The sequence below is a fragment of the Protopterus annectens genome, chromosome 1.part1 (genome assembly GCF_019279795.1).
Source record: "Protopterus annectens isolate FY-2018-M chromosome 1.part1, PAN1.0, whole genome shotgun sequence".
Taxonomy (NCBI): domain Eukaryota; kingdom Metazoa; phylum Chordata; order Ceratodontiformes; family Protopteridae; genus Protopterus; species Protopterus annectens.
The window spans coordinates 857040249-857056627 of NC_056726.1; the positions used below are offsets into that span (position 1 = coordinate 857040249).

The following is a 16379-nucleotide window of genomic DNA, read 5'->3' on the forward strand; positions in this document are numbered from 1 at the left end:
TGACCAAGTTCGCAAATGACTGCAAACTGGGCGCCATAATCGACTCTCCAGCCGACACAAGCATCCCCCAAAAGGGCCTCATAGAAACAGACAACTGGTGCCAGAGCCATGGCCTCAAGCTAAATGCCAAAAAGTGTATAGTCATCCCTTTGGCAAAACAAAGTGCCACAAATTACCACATAGGTGGTAATCCATTAAGTACAGAAGAAGTAATTAGGGACCTGGGGACCCAAGTTGATAGCAATCTCTCATTTGACAACCATGTGGCCAAAGTGGTTAGAAAATCATTTTATATAGCCCACCTAATCATGAAGGGATTCACATCTAGATCAGGGGAGGTCATCATGCCTCTTTACTCATCCCTCATCAGGCCCATAATTGAGTACAATGCCCCTTTTGGGATGTACCTTACCAGACACCTGCAGCAACTGGAAAGACCCCAAAAGTACCTCACCAAGAGGATCAAAGGGCTCAAACAGATGCCATATGCTACCCAGTTAAAGAATCTCCAGCTCTACTCAGTGGCATACCGCCTGTTCAGAGGCGATCTGTGCCTGACGTATAAAGCCATGTCCAACCCAGAATTAATGGACATGCTGCACCTCAGAAAATCCAAATCCCATCGAGCCACGCACTCGAGAGACTTGAACCTCAGCACTGAAATAAATAGGACATGCTGGAGGGACAGATTCATAACCCAGAGGCTCCCTTCACTCTGGAATAAAATCCCAGTCCAGGTTAGGCAGAGTCCCTCATTGACTCTCTTCAAGAGGAATCTTGATGAGTGGATGGGAGATTGTAGGTTTACCCCGGGTATCACTTCTGTGTCACTGTTAGACAGAGACACAGTATACTAACCTCGAAAAAGGGCATAGCAAAATAAATTTAAAATGGGTGGCGAAAGCCAAACACATTCTGGCTAGGCTTATAAATGCCCTAGGGCAGATAGCCTAGTATGAACCTATGAACCTATGAACATATTTTGTATGAATATCCACAGCTGTTATGTACTATGATTATTTTTTCCTGATTAATACACTATATGCAATGAAATGTAATGATTGACAAAACTTTGTATTGTACCTGTGTTTTTGTAAATATTACTCTGTCGATGGAGCTTTTCTCCCTGGGCCTCCACTGAAAATGGACATATATCCAGTTGGACCAGCCCGGTCAACAAATGTAAAATAAAAACATAAAAATTATAGAAAAAGGAGTGCAGATCTAACAGTGATGAAAATTTGGCATGATTGTAAAAGAAATTTTGAATATCTGTAAACAGACTTATATGTAAATATTTATATAAAACTCATTTTGATAGGTGCCATGGGATCTTTTACATCAACCTGAACTACCACCAACTCAAGTAGGTAGTACCTTGGTTAACATTTCATCTAAAGGATGACATACTCAGGAGTGTAGCACCCTCTCCCATAAACTGCACTGCGTTATCATTACTCCAGCTACCTGGCTTAGGAATAGAACCCATGGCCTTCTGCATCAAAGTTCCATGTACTACCTGTTACACTACTGACACTGATTTGTTCTCTGGTCTGGTGTTACCTGCTTCAGTAGTGTGTTCCAGGCACAGAACTTCAAATAGAAATGGATAATGCATTTTCTTCTAAACCAGGCAGAGATCACTTCTTAGTGACATGTAAGAAACTGAATATGACAGTTCCTTAAGTCTTTCTGAAGAGTTTGAGTTTTCCAGTTCTGTGATTTTTCTAGTACAGAATCTTTGTAAGCTTATGTTATTTTAGGCAAATAATTCAAAAGCTAGAAGATGTGTCAGTGTATTCAATAATTTCTTGAATCAGTGAGGTATAAAATGGTACAGTGATATACCAGAATTACTTCTTAGGGTGGTGCAGTGGTGTAGCAGTTAACATTGTCACCCTTCTGTGCGGAGTCTGCATGTCCTCCCTGTGTTCGTGTGGGTTTTCTTCCCACATTCCAAAGACATGCATCTGGAGTGTTTTTCCCCGGACCTCTGCTAAAAATAGGCTCTGTCCTAGCTGGACTTTCCTGGTCAACAAATGATAAATAAATACTAGCTGTGCCCTTTAAAATTATATGGGCTACAGAATATATCACTTTGCCTTTCAACAGAAATATTCGGTCAAAGCTTAAACAATGCTCTAACATTGTCGCATAATATTTAATGATGATGTCATGTTTTTATAGTTTGTTCTTTTATTTTGTAATCATAAGTCATTTTGCCAAGCCTAATGAGAATACATTTGCTAACACTCATGCAGAAGTCATTACTACTGATTACTACTACACCGGATTATGGATTGTTTGATCATGTTGGTGAACGTGGCATCTTTAGCTGAAGTAATAACATTACCAGGACTGCAATCACCAACTTCTTTGGATATTCACACCCCATTTCCTACTTTTATATCTGAGAAGAATTGTTCAAAAAGATACAGTAAACTCAGAAAATGCTTCTAAAGCATTGATAAAAGTTAGCAAGCAAGAATATTGAAATTTATGCTGAAAACTAATAAGCAGAAGATTCAGTTTAAACTGCATGAATGACCAGAGTATAACATTCTGTATGTAGAAACCTTTAAAACATCGTGCATGTTAAGTACTGAACAGCTGGCTACATGCATATTGTTAACATTCTGGACACTGTTTGCAACTGGTTGGTCAAAATGTGCTGAAGCAATTTTAATGATAAGAACAATAATCACAGCACTTGAAATATGTTAATTCTCTTTTGAACATCTTTTAGATGAACTTATAGCTGGTTTTATAAAGATTCATTCGGATGAGAGAGGTAAAGAATATTTTTAATCTGGGGTGCCCACTTAACACAAAGGGAAAGGCCCCTGCACCACTGCATTTAATAAAATAGGCTATACTGTCTTCCTTTAACAAATCATATTATTGAGAAATGTTTGAAAATCCTGCTTCACACCTTCCTTTTTCAGTGTACAACTTCTAAGAGCAGATATCAGAAGACCTACACAGTGTGAACTGCTTAACTAGAATGTATTGTTCTTTGTTATAAAACTATATAACAAATACCCAATGTCAAAACTCTCTTATACTTCATTAAAAATAGTTCTGAAAAGGCAGAGGATGGAAGCAATAAAACAGCTAACACAAAATGCATTTACAAAATGTTATTCGAGTCATCAGAAATGAACATAACAGATGAAGGAGAAAAGAAATATGTAAAATGGTTAGAAACGCAAGAAAATGTACAACGTAGATGTTTAATTACAAAATGTAGGCGTTCGTCTCTGCAGATAAGTTAATATTATAATTCTTGCTTTCCTTTCAAGTAAAATAATCTTTTGGCAAAGCAGGCACAGTTTAAATTAAAAACTGCTGCATTGTCAGTCTCAGGTGATCTGTCTATTTGTTATATGCAAATATTAGACAGTCGTTTGCAAAAAAGATTATGTAAACTGAAAGACAGATGGAAATTTGTTAATAAGGACACTAAATATCAGAGAGCCAGGTATGATGAATCCCTTGGGAGGGCTGTAAGACTAACATGTCATCCAAGATGATAACTAGTGCCTTACAGATTCTATGGCATAAAACAAAGCACTACATGTTTTAATAAGACAGCATCACATATAATGTAACTGCTGCAACTGTGTGTCTGTATATGTGTGTGTGTGTGTGTGTGTGTGTGTGTGTGTGTGTGTGTGTGTGTGTGTGTGTGTGTGTGTGTGTGTGTGTGTGTGTGAAAGAGCAGGTGCAAGTGCTAATGTGACTATGTTTGAGTATGTGCTTATGTATGTGTGCATGCATGTATGTGTGTGTGTGTGTGTGTGTAGAGCAGACGGATGTGCTAATGTGGCTATATGTTTGTGTGTTTGTGTATGTGTGCATGTATGGTGTGTGTGTGTGTGTGTGTCATAGCTCTCAACAATTTAGAACAAGAAATCTGGACAAAGCCATAAATAATGGGGGAACAAAGGCCCAAAATAGGAACATTTTTAAATATTGTTGTTACAAACTTAGAAAGTTGATAGAATAACAGGTTTTACATTAGCATGAATTTTCTGAAGGGTATGAAGCCTGAATCTCAAATGTCTGTCATTATTTTCTGACTTCAGTCCTCAAAGATTTAGCAATGCTGACAGAAAACTACAATTTTATAAGTAACAGGCCAAAAATATGATGCAAAAATCTGGACTTTCTGCAAAAATCTGTAGTTGAGAGGTAGGTGTGTGTGTGTGTGTGTGTGTGTGTGTGTGTGTGTGTGTGTGTGTGTGTGTGTGTGTGTGTGTGTGTGTGTGTGTGTGTGCATGTGTGTGTACTATATATGAATATAAATGCATGTTTTTTGTGTCTCCTGCAGAATTTCTGTTATTCTTTTACTATTTAATGTCTTAAACGGGGAAGCATGGCTCATTTTCCAATGCCCGCTTTACCCAAATCTAATAAAGTCAATCGCAGCAAAGAGCAGGCACATGGTGTGGAACTATCTCATGGTGACACCATTTCATTATAGTTCATGGCGAATGAATAGCTGACTAATTAAGTACAGTTTCCTAATTTTCCTATTTTGACTAGATATAGTATATATATATATATATATATATATATATATATATATATATATATATATATATATATATATATATATATATTATATATATATATATATATATATATATATATATATATATATATACATATGGGTCCATTTTTAAAGTTCGAAATACCAAAATCTCGAGTTTTGAGATACCGAACACAAAACATCGAGATTCTGGTATCTCGAAATTCAAAATGAACCAAAAAAAAAAAACGTAAAATAATGTTTTTGCAGGGGGGCAAGCCCCTATTTTAATATACCAACTCCGAGATCGTGCTGCAGTGAAGAGAATGGTAAGTGGAAGAAGAGCATTACCATTCTCTTCACTGTAGTGCAACCTCAGAGTTGGTATATTTAAGTAGGGGGGATGTGGGGGGTGCAGGGTGGCAAGCCCCTATTTTAATATACCAACTCCAAGATCGCGCTGCAGTGAAGAGAATGGTAAGTGCAAGAAGAGCATTACCATTCTCTTCACTGTAGTGCAACCTCAGAGTTGGTATATTTAAGTAGGGGGGATGTAGGGGGGCTTGCCTCCCTGAAAAAACATTATTTTAGCTGTGTTTATTCTTATTTCATTCACTTTTGACTTTCAAGATACCAAAATCTCGATGTTTTGAGTTTGGTATCTCAAAACTCGAGATTTTGATATTTCGAAATTTAAAAGGGAACCCATATATATATATATATATATATATATATATATATATATATATATATATATATCTATAAATATTAATGTGTGTGTGTGTGTGTGTGTGTGTGTCAATGTTTGTAAATACAGCAGGCAAAATATTCTGAAGCACTGTCTTGCTATCATTAAATATAGTGCAAACTTAACTTATTTTTTATTCTATAGCAAAGTCATACCTGATAGTGGTTTCTTCACAGTCTGCTCCAGTGACATTTCAAAAATATAATAAAATAATACATAAGCAGTGATAAAATAAAAGGTCATATTCAAAAACAGCCTATGCAACCTTTCAGAGCTGCACAAAGCCCTTTGTGATTTATAAACATACTGCCGCGGTGGTACGGCAGTAGCGTTGTTACCTCACAGCAAGAGGTTCTCCCGTTCGAATCTCAGCTGGGCTTGGGAGTGCCTTCTGTGTGGAGTCTGCATGTCCTCCCTGTGGTTGGGTAGCATTCAAAACACATGCGTGCATAAATGGGCGTGCCTTCGTTGAAGGTTGGGCGTTGAGCTGGCACCTCAGCGTTTCATAAAAATCTACTGCCAATTATTAGCGGACCAGAGTTCTGCTGTGGTGACCCCTTACTGGGAAAAGCCGAAAGACAAACAACAACTTACACAATGAAGCAGGATTGTACAAGGAGCTTAGCATGATTTTGTTACATTGCATATTAATCTCCATTACTTTACAGGAAACAGCCCATCTTCCAATCATGTACTTTTCAAAAAGTCAGCATCGGTATAATATTGACTAGTTCTAGCATCACAAACTGCAGGAAATAAATGTTGGCCTGCAAAATGGTGCTGAGATTGTCAGTGCAGTGATCCATCTCCCTTACCAATATGTTGATCAGCATTAGAGTGTTGAGACACATACTGATGCCTAAAAAGAAACAGGGAGAAAGACCTCATCTGTTGTATGGAAATAATCTACTTAGTGGCAGTGAAGCCTTCACCAGTGGAATCAAACCTGTTATCATACCCTATCTTGTCCCTTCTCCAGTTTGTGATGTTGGTGACCACTGACCAATGAGAGTCTGCACAGCATTAGGTTGCCTCATTACCACATTATAGTAATGACCCATGCACTGCCATCATGCAGAATGACTGTGATTCTTTCATGGATCTTAGTCCTTCATGATGATGGTTGACAAATATAGTCCTCTATGGCAATACTTTACAGTAATTAGCTTATTACTCTGTAGCATTGTATAACTGTTCGCTAACATGGGGGGGGGGGTCGACCATCTCAACAGATGACCTGTGCACAAATGAGAAGGATAAAAGTTGTGCAAAATGCATAGTCAGCATTATGTGAAATATGTTGCAAAGGGAACAATCAATGCATGTCTGCAAGATTGTACAAAAGACTATTAAGTGCTAGTGTGAAAGGTGAAAAATTATTGGGTCAGACTGAGGGACAAGAAATGAAATACAAAACACACCACAGATGTCTACTGTCATCATTTAAAACTGGTGACAGTATACCAGGTGTATTCTGTAGACCTGATGTTGTCCAGTAAATAAATGTCTGGTATGCTACCAGCTACCAGGTGCTCCTTTTAGTGTGCATCCTTGAGGACTGGTGGCAGATGTACACAGAATGCTATGCATATTTGTACATCTGACACTCTATGTACATGAATATCAAGGATAACTTGAAATTATCACATTAATAAGACTGGTGCAGAGGATTAAGATAATGATCTGTTACCTGTAGTCCAGGGTTTTATTCACTCAGCCTAATTTTGCCTATTGTTGACTCTGAGCAAGCTACAGGACCGGCAGTGTTCTAAAGCAATTATAAAATTGAGATAGGCTCTCCAGTGGTCTTCAGGACCACATGCCTAGTAATTACCTTTGAATCTATTATTTTTATGGAAGCATTTTCTCTAGCTTGTTTTTCAGAATCAAAAATGACTTCTTATCTTTATTCTCAGGGTTATAGATGATTTCTGTCACAAAGACCAGAACAAAGGATAATAACAGTATTTGAGAAGGCTTCACTACCAAATTTTCTAAACTTAATAGTCAAAGAATAATTGTAGCTTTACAAATATCAGAAGCAAATGATAAGGTTCACATTCCTCTAAAAAAGTCCTTGTCACAAGCTTAATGTTAATTTTTTTTCCTTTCTTCTTTAATACATTAAATAATGTCATAACTTTGCTAATAAGTAATATTTAAAGTACCTACGTCTTCATAATAATATCATTAATGTAAGTACTAAAAAGTGCTTCCCTTTACTGACATATTTAATTGGAGTCTTAATAGAAGTTCCATCTCCTAGACTTGACAACCAAAGCACTGTTTCTAAAATATATGGATGGGAGGTTGGCATAATGGTTAAGGTATTTACCATACAACCATAAAGTGGAGAGTTTGATTCTCTCATAGGGTAATTGCCTAGGGTTAAAACAACCCACAAGGGCAGTTAGTCTAGTACTAATCTATTGAACGTGTGTGTGATGCCCCACTACTGGCCCAGTAATTAAGGAGCCTCAATACTCACCACTGGCAACAGTGGAGGATGTACACACTGGGAGGATGACAAGCACACACACACACGCTAAAGTACAATTTCCCTTAAGAGCACGCAGAGACCACAGTCAGTCTGGGGGTGAGTTCTTCCTCTTTCTCCAGATCCCTAATAAGACTCCCCACTGGAACAGCTATATAGTTGAGATACTCAGCTGAGTGGCCAAGCCAAGACCTCCAGCACACTCTCTGTCCAACCAGTGCTCTGTGTCCTTCTCCAAGTCACTGACACACACTCTTTGAGATTTGATGTATACACACATACATACACACCTGGAAAAGGCTGGCACAGGTTTACTAGTTATGCACCCTTCTGCCCAGACTATAAGGTAGTTTTGACTGCCACCAGCCACTCCTTTAACAACTACTTTAAGGACCTTAACAAAAGGTGTCCAATCTTATTTTGTAATGATACTATTAATCCAAATGGTAGTTTGACCAAGAGCAAAGCTATTAGGAGTGGTCCACACAATGTCACCAAATAAATATGCAAGTACTCTAAGAACTTAAATATCTCTAGACAGACCAGCCACAATGATAGATTTAACTATATTTAATAATCAATAATAAAAGAACAAGACAATACTCAGTAAATAATCACAGTTACAGCAGAGTTCAAAATCACAGGAAATACTTAAAACAACATTGCAGGATAGTCTCAAATAAATAATGAAAAGCATCTAAAATAATCTTTACTATATTCCTAACTATATCTAAAAGAATTACTATACCCTAGAAACTTACTAATATAGCAAGGCAAGTGTGGTGAATGGATCTTCTAGCTGATTTGTTGTCAGGTCAAATACAAATACAGAATGACCAGTCTCTCTCTCAGAGAGTTCTTAAATTAATATATCAAATATTACTCCTTGGTTACCTTGCAGGATGACATCACTTCTTGTCATCTGACTTTTGTTCCCAAGCTAAACCCGCATTGCTAGAATGACAACATTTAGCATCTCCCTGTGAAAATACAGAGCCCTCAGATGTTTGCAGCTGATGGAAGACAAAAAATAATAAAACACTTACAAAACAATGCAGAAGGCTCCCTAGTTTTAGACATCCTGTCTCCTTGCTGCACGGATACCATCTTTTATGGTGCAGTTGTAAAATAATTTAATTTCAACTATTTTTTTGGTTTTGCAAGTTAACCCTCTATTTTCTAGTTTACACTGTTAAGATATATACATATACAGTTCTAATACATTTGTAACACAAGCATATGAATCATGTTGATATTCACAAATGATATATGATTATTTACAAAATTCCTTTTGTGCCAGTGTGAACCTAATACAACACATATACAGAGGCATGCTTCCCAAATAAATTGCCTAATATAACTGTAAAGAATTTCAAAGCAAACATTTTCACAGAGGGGCTGCTCCCTATGCAGCTATCAATGGAGGGTTCCGGCCCCACACCCCTGATTTCTATATATAGTATCCATTAGATCTAGGAGTAGCTCATGGTACTCGTGCTAGGTTACAGCACCTCCAATAAAGCCATAGCTTCAAGTACTATATTTTTATTAGTTTTTGTTAGGGTGGGAGGTTGGCATAATGGTTAAAGTGTTTACCTTGCAAACGTAAGGTGCAGGGTTTGATTCTCTCATGGTGTAATTGGCTAAACTGAAAATGGCCCACAAGGGCAGTTAGCCTAGTACTAATTTATGAACCTATATTATTTATTTTTTATTTAAAATAAAAGAAATAAAATAAAGGAAAACTTAGCAAAGCTGTTCTGAAAAAAACAGCTCTGGGTTATTGCAAGTCTTCTTAAATTTGGGAAGCTGTGAAAATGCTGCTTCAGAGAAAGATGACTGGATTGATGTATGATGTAGTATTATTTATGCCAGCAAGGGCTGTATGTATTTATTTATTTGTTTATGTAGTTTTGAAAAGAAATGTATCAAATTTACTGTTGAGACTAGTCTAATAGATACAATTGGCATATGTTTAAAATTTACAATTTCAGACCTATTATGTTTGTACAAATATGTCATACATCACCATGCAAATATGCACTTGGCCAAGACTAGCTCAAAATAATTAACTACATATTCTACACACACATAAATATATATATATATATATATATATATATATATATATATATATATATATATATATATATACACATATACTATATGCACTATTCACATAGCATATTTCACTAAATTCTTACTAGTAGACATTTTACCAGTCTATCAACCAAAGCTTTCATTTGTTTACTGTCCAGGTGAGAATGAGTCAAATATGATGGCCATGTTCTCAGAGAAAGGCCATCAGTTTTGAAGCATGACATCTTAGTCACTCTGATTTGAAACTTGACAGAGAAAAGCAGATTAACTGCTTAATAGCATAGTCCTACTCCAGAAAATACGTATAGCTTCCATGCAGCAGACTGGTAACTCTGTTTTGTCTCAGGACTGGTTTTATATACGATTGAGAGGTATGAATAAAGTGAGTTGTGGCAAGTGAGATGAAAATAATGGTGGTTAAGAGTTGGAGGTTATGGGTTGACCTAATGGTTACCTGACAGACAAAAAGTACAAGGTTTGATTCTCACCTTTAAGAGAAACGGTCTAGACTTAAAATGGACCACACAGGTAACTAGCCTAGTACTTAACTATGAAAACCTTTTCTATTACATCTTGTACTCATAATAGACAAACATTCCCATGCTCTGCCATAATATTTAATGCCATAAATGGAAATCGAATATATTCTGCAGGCCTATATTTTATTTCAAACAGTTTCCAGTTATGTATTGTATGAAGAAAAGAAAGTCAGTTATCTAGCCACCCTCACATTGTTTCCCACAAGCAAACCACTCTTCCTATTTGGATGTAATACATATAAAATATTGGTGGTATGGTTCCTTTCTGCTATTATGTCAAATGCATCACTTTTCATATGCGGTATAAATTATTTAATCCTTGACTTTAATACATATCGACTAACAGTTCACATAGTGAGTACAATATTGGTATGCAGTGCATAAATAGTTTTGAAATTGTAAGAAATCTTAACTCGTTTTGCCATATGAGGCAGTTTGACTGAATATTGCTTTTTTCTGAAAAAAACAATGGAAGGCATGTTTGTTAGAAGCTCAGAATTACTGGAATATGTATATTTTCCAAAGCTTAGAGCCAAAATAATTTAAAAACTGTCCTACTTTAGAGCTAACCATGCATTTGATTCTTTGGTCTCATTAATATATACCCGTAATTTTGCTTTCCAGCATTATTCTGAGGAGACGAAACAAATAAAATATAGTTCACAGAAAAGCTGCATATACACACAAACACATATACATGTATACCTGAAGTGCTGAGTGCATGTTTGTCTGTGTTTAAATGGAATGTATCACAAACAAGTTATTTTAAAGAGCTTTGAAGAGAAAAGAAGGGGAATGCATGCCCGAGTCTACTGCTGCCTCCTTAACTGCAGAGATGTAACCCACTTACTCCACATAATTACAGACAAAAAAAATTCCCAATCTTCTTTCTCAGTGAAAAAAAAAACACTTTATCCAGACAAAATTGCAAGATACATTACAGCTGTCACAAAAAAGAACTGCAAAAGTAATATATACAGTTTCTGCCTAAAATATATTATTTTGTCATGCAATATATCAGGTAAGTTCATTGTACAAATACTGGTCATAATTCACATACTGGAAATTGCTGTCCGGAGTCACAGGGCAGATAGTATAGGAGCATTACTATTTTTGATTTTGTACTCTGAGCTGAAATTTCACTAGGGATTTGAATTTAATAACATGTAACGTTGAACAGACCTGCAGTTCAACATTCCTGTTATAATCCTTGTGGATCACTTGTACATCAACAGGGGTGTCACAGCATAAAGAGCTTATGCTAAATATCAAGATGCAAATCTGTGGCGATCCCAGCAGCTGTCATTGTACCTAATGCTTTTCTTTAAAACGAGTTCATAAGAGAGATTTTAAAATGTTATACGTAACTCTGGGTCAGAAACTTCTGAAATTATAATGTGGGTGAAAGATCACAGGCTAAGTTGTAAAGATGTAAGACAGAAAAGCAATATAGTCCAACAGTAACAAACTACACTGATTTAAGGCAGTATAGCAAAATAAGTTGCATATTATGTTTTAATGCAGGAAAAAAAAGGAATATCACAAATGTTAGTATCATGTATCATGAAGTTATTTAAACGGCCATCACCTTTGGCTTACAGCTGTGATGTGGCTACTTAGAGAAGAACCACATGAAAGTGTAGAAGACAAACAATGTCTAGTGCAATCTGAGTGGGATTTTTATTCAGTAAATCTTTTTAGACTCAGGTAGATATAACGGGATAGAAAACAGTTGCCAGAGCAGCTGTGACAAACCCTCCATTTAGTCACATGATACAGTGTTGCAAAAAAAGAAAAGAAAAGCCATTTTGGGGGTTGGTGGCCTTGCATCTCAAGCTGTCAGAAGTGCAAACCTGATTGTGGCTACAACTTGTGGCCTTATTTATATACTGATGCAAGTTTATTTGAAGTATAACTTGTACAAGATTATTATGCTGGAGTACTTACTGAATATTTCAGCAGTGAAAACTTGAAATGTAGGCAGGAGATTGACTGAAGAGAGTTATTTCCTTTTCTGAATTAGCTGTTAGTATTTTCATGTCACTTTGCTGCAGTGGTAATGATGTGTGATTTTGTAGAGGCAGCTAGGTAGTCTGTGTAGTATAGTGTTACCTGTGACATGATGTGTTGGCAGTATTAGTGACTGACTGCAAAATCCAGCTTAGTCGGTGCACAGCTGTATGAATTTTGCTTTACATATGGTGCTGTTGCACCCCATTTGGCCCAATGGCTTCATTTAATTTAGCTACATGATTACCGTGGGTCAAATGTATAATAGATCCCATCTGTTTATTCAAAGTGCAAACGTGTACCTCACAAGTTAATAAAAGTACAAAACAGCACCATCATTAAGAAAAGCAGCTCATAGCATTTAAAACCATCCTCTGGTTTAGGCCTTCATGTATGATTGTCGAACATTCACATATAATGTGGGTTGAATGTGGCAACCGTCTTGGCTAATGTCATGAGCTCTTGGCCATCATGTAGAAGAAAGAAAGAAAGAAAGAAAAAGAAAGAAAAAAGAAAGAAAGATTTAAAGAAGGACAGTTGTAATAGACACAAGAGAAAGACCAGGAATATAGACTCAGAACCACAATAGTGTTCAGAAACAGATCTGTATCTGGCAATCAGGCTTAAATTAGACACTGCTGTGATGTGTTATCTGGAATTTTCCTGGGTTCAGCTGTGTCAGTTGTCTCTTGCAAAGTATGTAAATCGTACATGTTCACATACTCAGAGGTTTACAGTTTATGTGAGACTTCTCAGCAGGTGAAAAAAAAAAAAGAAAAGAGGAAAACGCTAGAACAATGCTTTAAGGGCGAAGCATACATAGTCATGTCAAATTGGTGCTTTAGTTAAAAAATAAAAAGCAGAGGCCTTACTGTACTAAGACTTGGATTCTTTTCTGAAGGAGTATAGTGTTCCCTAAAATAAGTCAAAGTGGGATCAGTGCTTTACCCTGATGAAGATATAGAAATACAATGAAATAAACTCAGGGCAGGTAGATACCTCTCATCAAGTACCCTGCTGGCATTTTGAAACTTCTCATTTTGAGTCCAGAAACTCTGAATTACTAAGTGTGATCCTCAAAATAAAATAATGGCATGCAAAATTTGTTGTTACACATAATAAACTTTTTTGCACCCCAGATGCTGAGGGCTGCACCTCATACCCCTGTGTCTAATATATGAAAAGTTTGAGACTGCTGCAATATGAAGAAAAAGGAATGTGTCAAGATACAGAAAAAAATGGAGTTAGTATATATATATTTCTTTATAATGGTGCTTAAAGTCTCATTGTTCTGAAGATCACACTTGCAGTTATAGGGGATACATATGAAATCCCTTCATGATTATTAAAGGAAAAGCTTGAGTACTGCTCAGAGGCAGACACCTCTTCAGGGCCAGGTAATAGCTTTTAGGTTTAGGAATGAAAATGTTTGAAGCCTCCTAATATGGGAACTGTTAAATCAGCAGTGAGGTAGGGTGACACCTCCATAGGATAATGGTGCACTTGGGTAGGTGGATACTCCTCGAAGGAATAAAGAAAACCACTGCAGGTAGGAATAAAGAGACTGCGGTGGTGGTGCTGCGGTAGCATTGTCGCCTTACAGTTAGATGTTGCCCATTCAATTCTCAGTTAGAGCGTCTTCTGTGTGGCGACATGCGTGAATGGGTGTACCTTCATTGAAGGTTGTGCGTTAGGCCTGGCAAGCCAGCATGTAAAACTCTACTGCCAATCATTAGCGGACCAGAGTTCTGCTGTGGCGACCCCTAACCGGGAAAAGCAGAAAGACACAAACAAACTGCAGGTAGGAATAAAGAAAACCACTGCAGGTAGGAATAAAGAAAACGACTGCAGGTAGGAATAAAGAAAACGACTGCAGGTAGGAATAAAGAAAACGACTGCACGTAGATGATGTCATAGCTGATAACAAATATGTATGAAGTGGCAGTGATGCCTCGTGTTTCATTCAGCACAGTGACTTAAATAAAAGCAATATATTTATCTCTCTCTATATATATATATATATATATATATATATATATATATATATATATATATATATATATGTGTGTGTGTGTGTGTGTGTGTATTTGCACATATCATGGAAAATGACTGAACTAATTGATGTGAGAAACTGTCAAGAAAATATAACTAAGTGAAATGGACAAACTCATTAAATGTGCATTGTCCATCAAAGCTCTGGCTGACCTCCAATGGAGACATGTCTTTGTGGAATGCAGAGACACGACAACTGCCCCTTGTAGAAAAATGCCAGTATTCTTACTCATACCAATTTTATTAACTTTACTCAGTCTTTAAATGTGTCCGTACCTTTACCGCCATGAAAGCTGAACTCACTAACAAACATTTAAACACTTATCAGTTGTGAGGCAGTGTTTTGTCCGTTCACTTACCCTCTCTCTGTTGCTGTGGAATCATGGGAGGTGGCTGCGGAAATGCTTGGCTGATCTGTCCATAAGCAGCAGGATACGCAGCTAGATATAAGAGAACAAACGGCTTAAGTATATTGTGCCTAACAGTCATTACATTCATATATTGGCAGCACTGTTTAATATTTACTTGGATTTCAGTCATTCAGGAGCAATACCATTTTTTTCTATATCAAAAATATACAGCAGCTAGTCTTCCTGGATATGAATGCACATATTAACAGCAGTTTGTTGCTACAGTTAAAAGAATAACATTCAGTTTTGTAGTGCTGAAATAAAGATTTAGTCTACAAGCAGTGAAGCTATTATTGTCACTGGAGGTAATAAATGACTGCTAGGATTTAGATTGTCACCATCTGCCTGCACTGATTTAAATCTTTCTTAGTTTTGTTTTTGGTCTCCAGTATTTTACTGACCATCAGGATAATACAAGCTTCCAAAGATGCCACATTTCCTCCTTTCTGTATTACCATGAGCATTACCACATCATGTGTAATTGATGGTGTCATTTCCCACAGAAAAGATTACCCTTATTAGTGGCCTTAATCTTCAGGGTCTCATTGAAGGATCAGCAAGTGGGCATTGATCGGGAACAAGAGTTGGTCATTTCCAATTTTTGGGTCCTAACCTTCCTGGCCATGGCACACAAAGAATATGCTCAACATCTAGGTGTTATGTCTGACTAATTTCTTCCACACGTTAACGCAATAAATCACTGAATGTCCTTATTCCTTCTAATATCTCACTTTATTGTACTTCTTACACTACTGTACCTACTTCTAATAAGCACAACCACATTACTGTTCCATCATTACTTCTCTGTTAACACTCAGACTTGTCATCTCCTCTAACACCTCACTCTGTTGTATTTCTTAAATTACTCCTACCTGCTTTATACAGCACTCTTCTATCTGTAAAGTCACAGTACAAAGCTTATAAGTTTAGTGTTAGTGAATATCAACATAAATGTTATTATACTGACTACTATGCGATGTATTCACTGAAACTTCATTGTAAAATTTGTTATTGTAAATACCTTGGAGCTTTTCTCCCCAGGATTCCACTGAAAATGGTCACCTATGCCCAGCTGGACTTTCCCAGTAAACAAATGTCAATAAATAAACACATAAATAAATAAATCTGACACCATCACTAACAGTTGACACCACCAGATGTATAAGAATCATACATAAACTCAAAGAGCTCAGAGGTCATATTTAGGTGTTTGGCTGGACCACCAAATGGCTCTGTGAAGAATATGGTGTGGACAATGACTTTTGCACTAAATATTGAAGTTGCAAGGGCTGTGGGATTTCTCCATTACCTGACAGACCATGACCTCTGAATTGGTATACACACACACACATATATATATATATATATATATATATATATATATATGTATACATATATACATATATATATATATATATATATATATATATATATATATATATATATATATATATATATATATATATATATATATATATATATATATCAG

At 36.6% G+C, this 16379-nt stretch overlaps 1 protein-coding gene across 16 annotated transcripts in view; it reads right to left on the reverse strand.

The window, feature by feature from the left end:
• LOC122807764 (CUGBP Elav-like family member 4) overlaps window positions 1-16379 on the reverse strand; it is a 2333978-nt gene that overhangs the window by 356901 nt on the left and 1960698 nt on the right. For all 16 annotated transcript variants that reach the window (XM_044078787.1, XM_044078838.1, XM_044078856.1 and 13 more), the window contains exon 8: window positions 14840-14920. In XM_044078787.1, the coding sequence (XP_043934722.1) occupies window positions 14840-14920 (81 nt within the window). The remainder of the gene's footprint in view (window positions 1-14839; window positions 14921-16379) is intronic.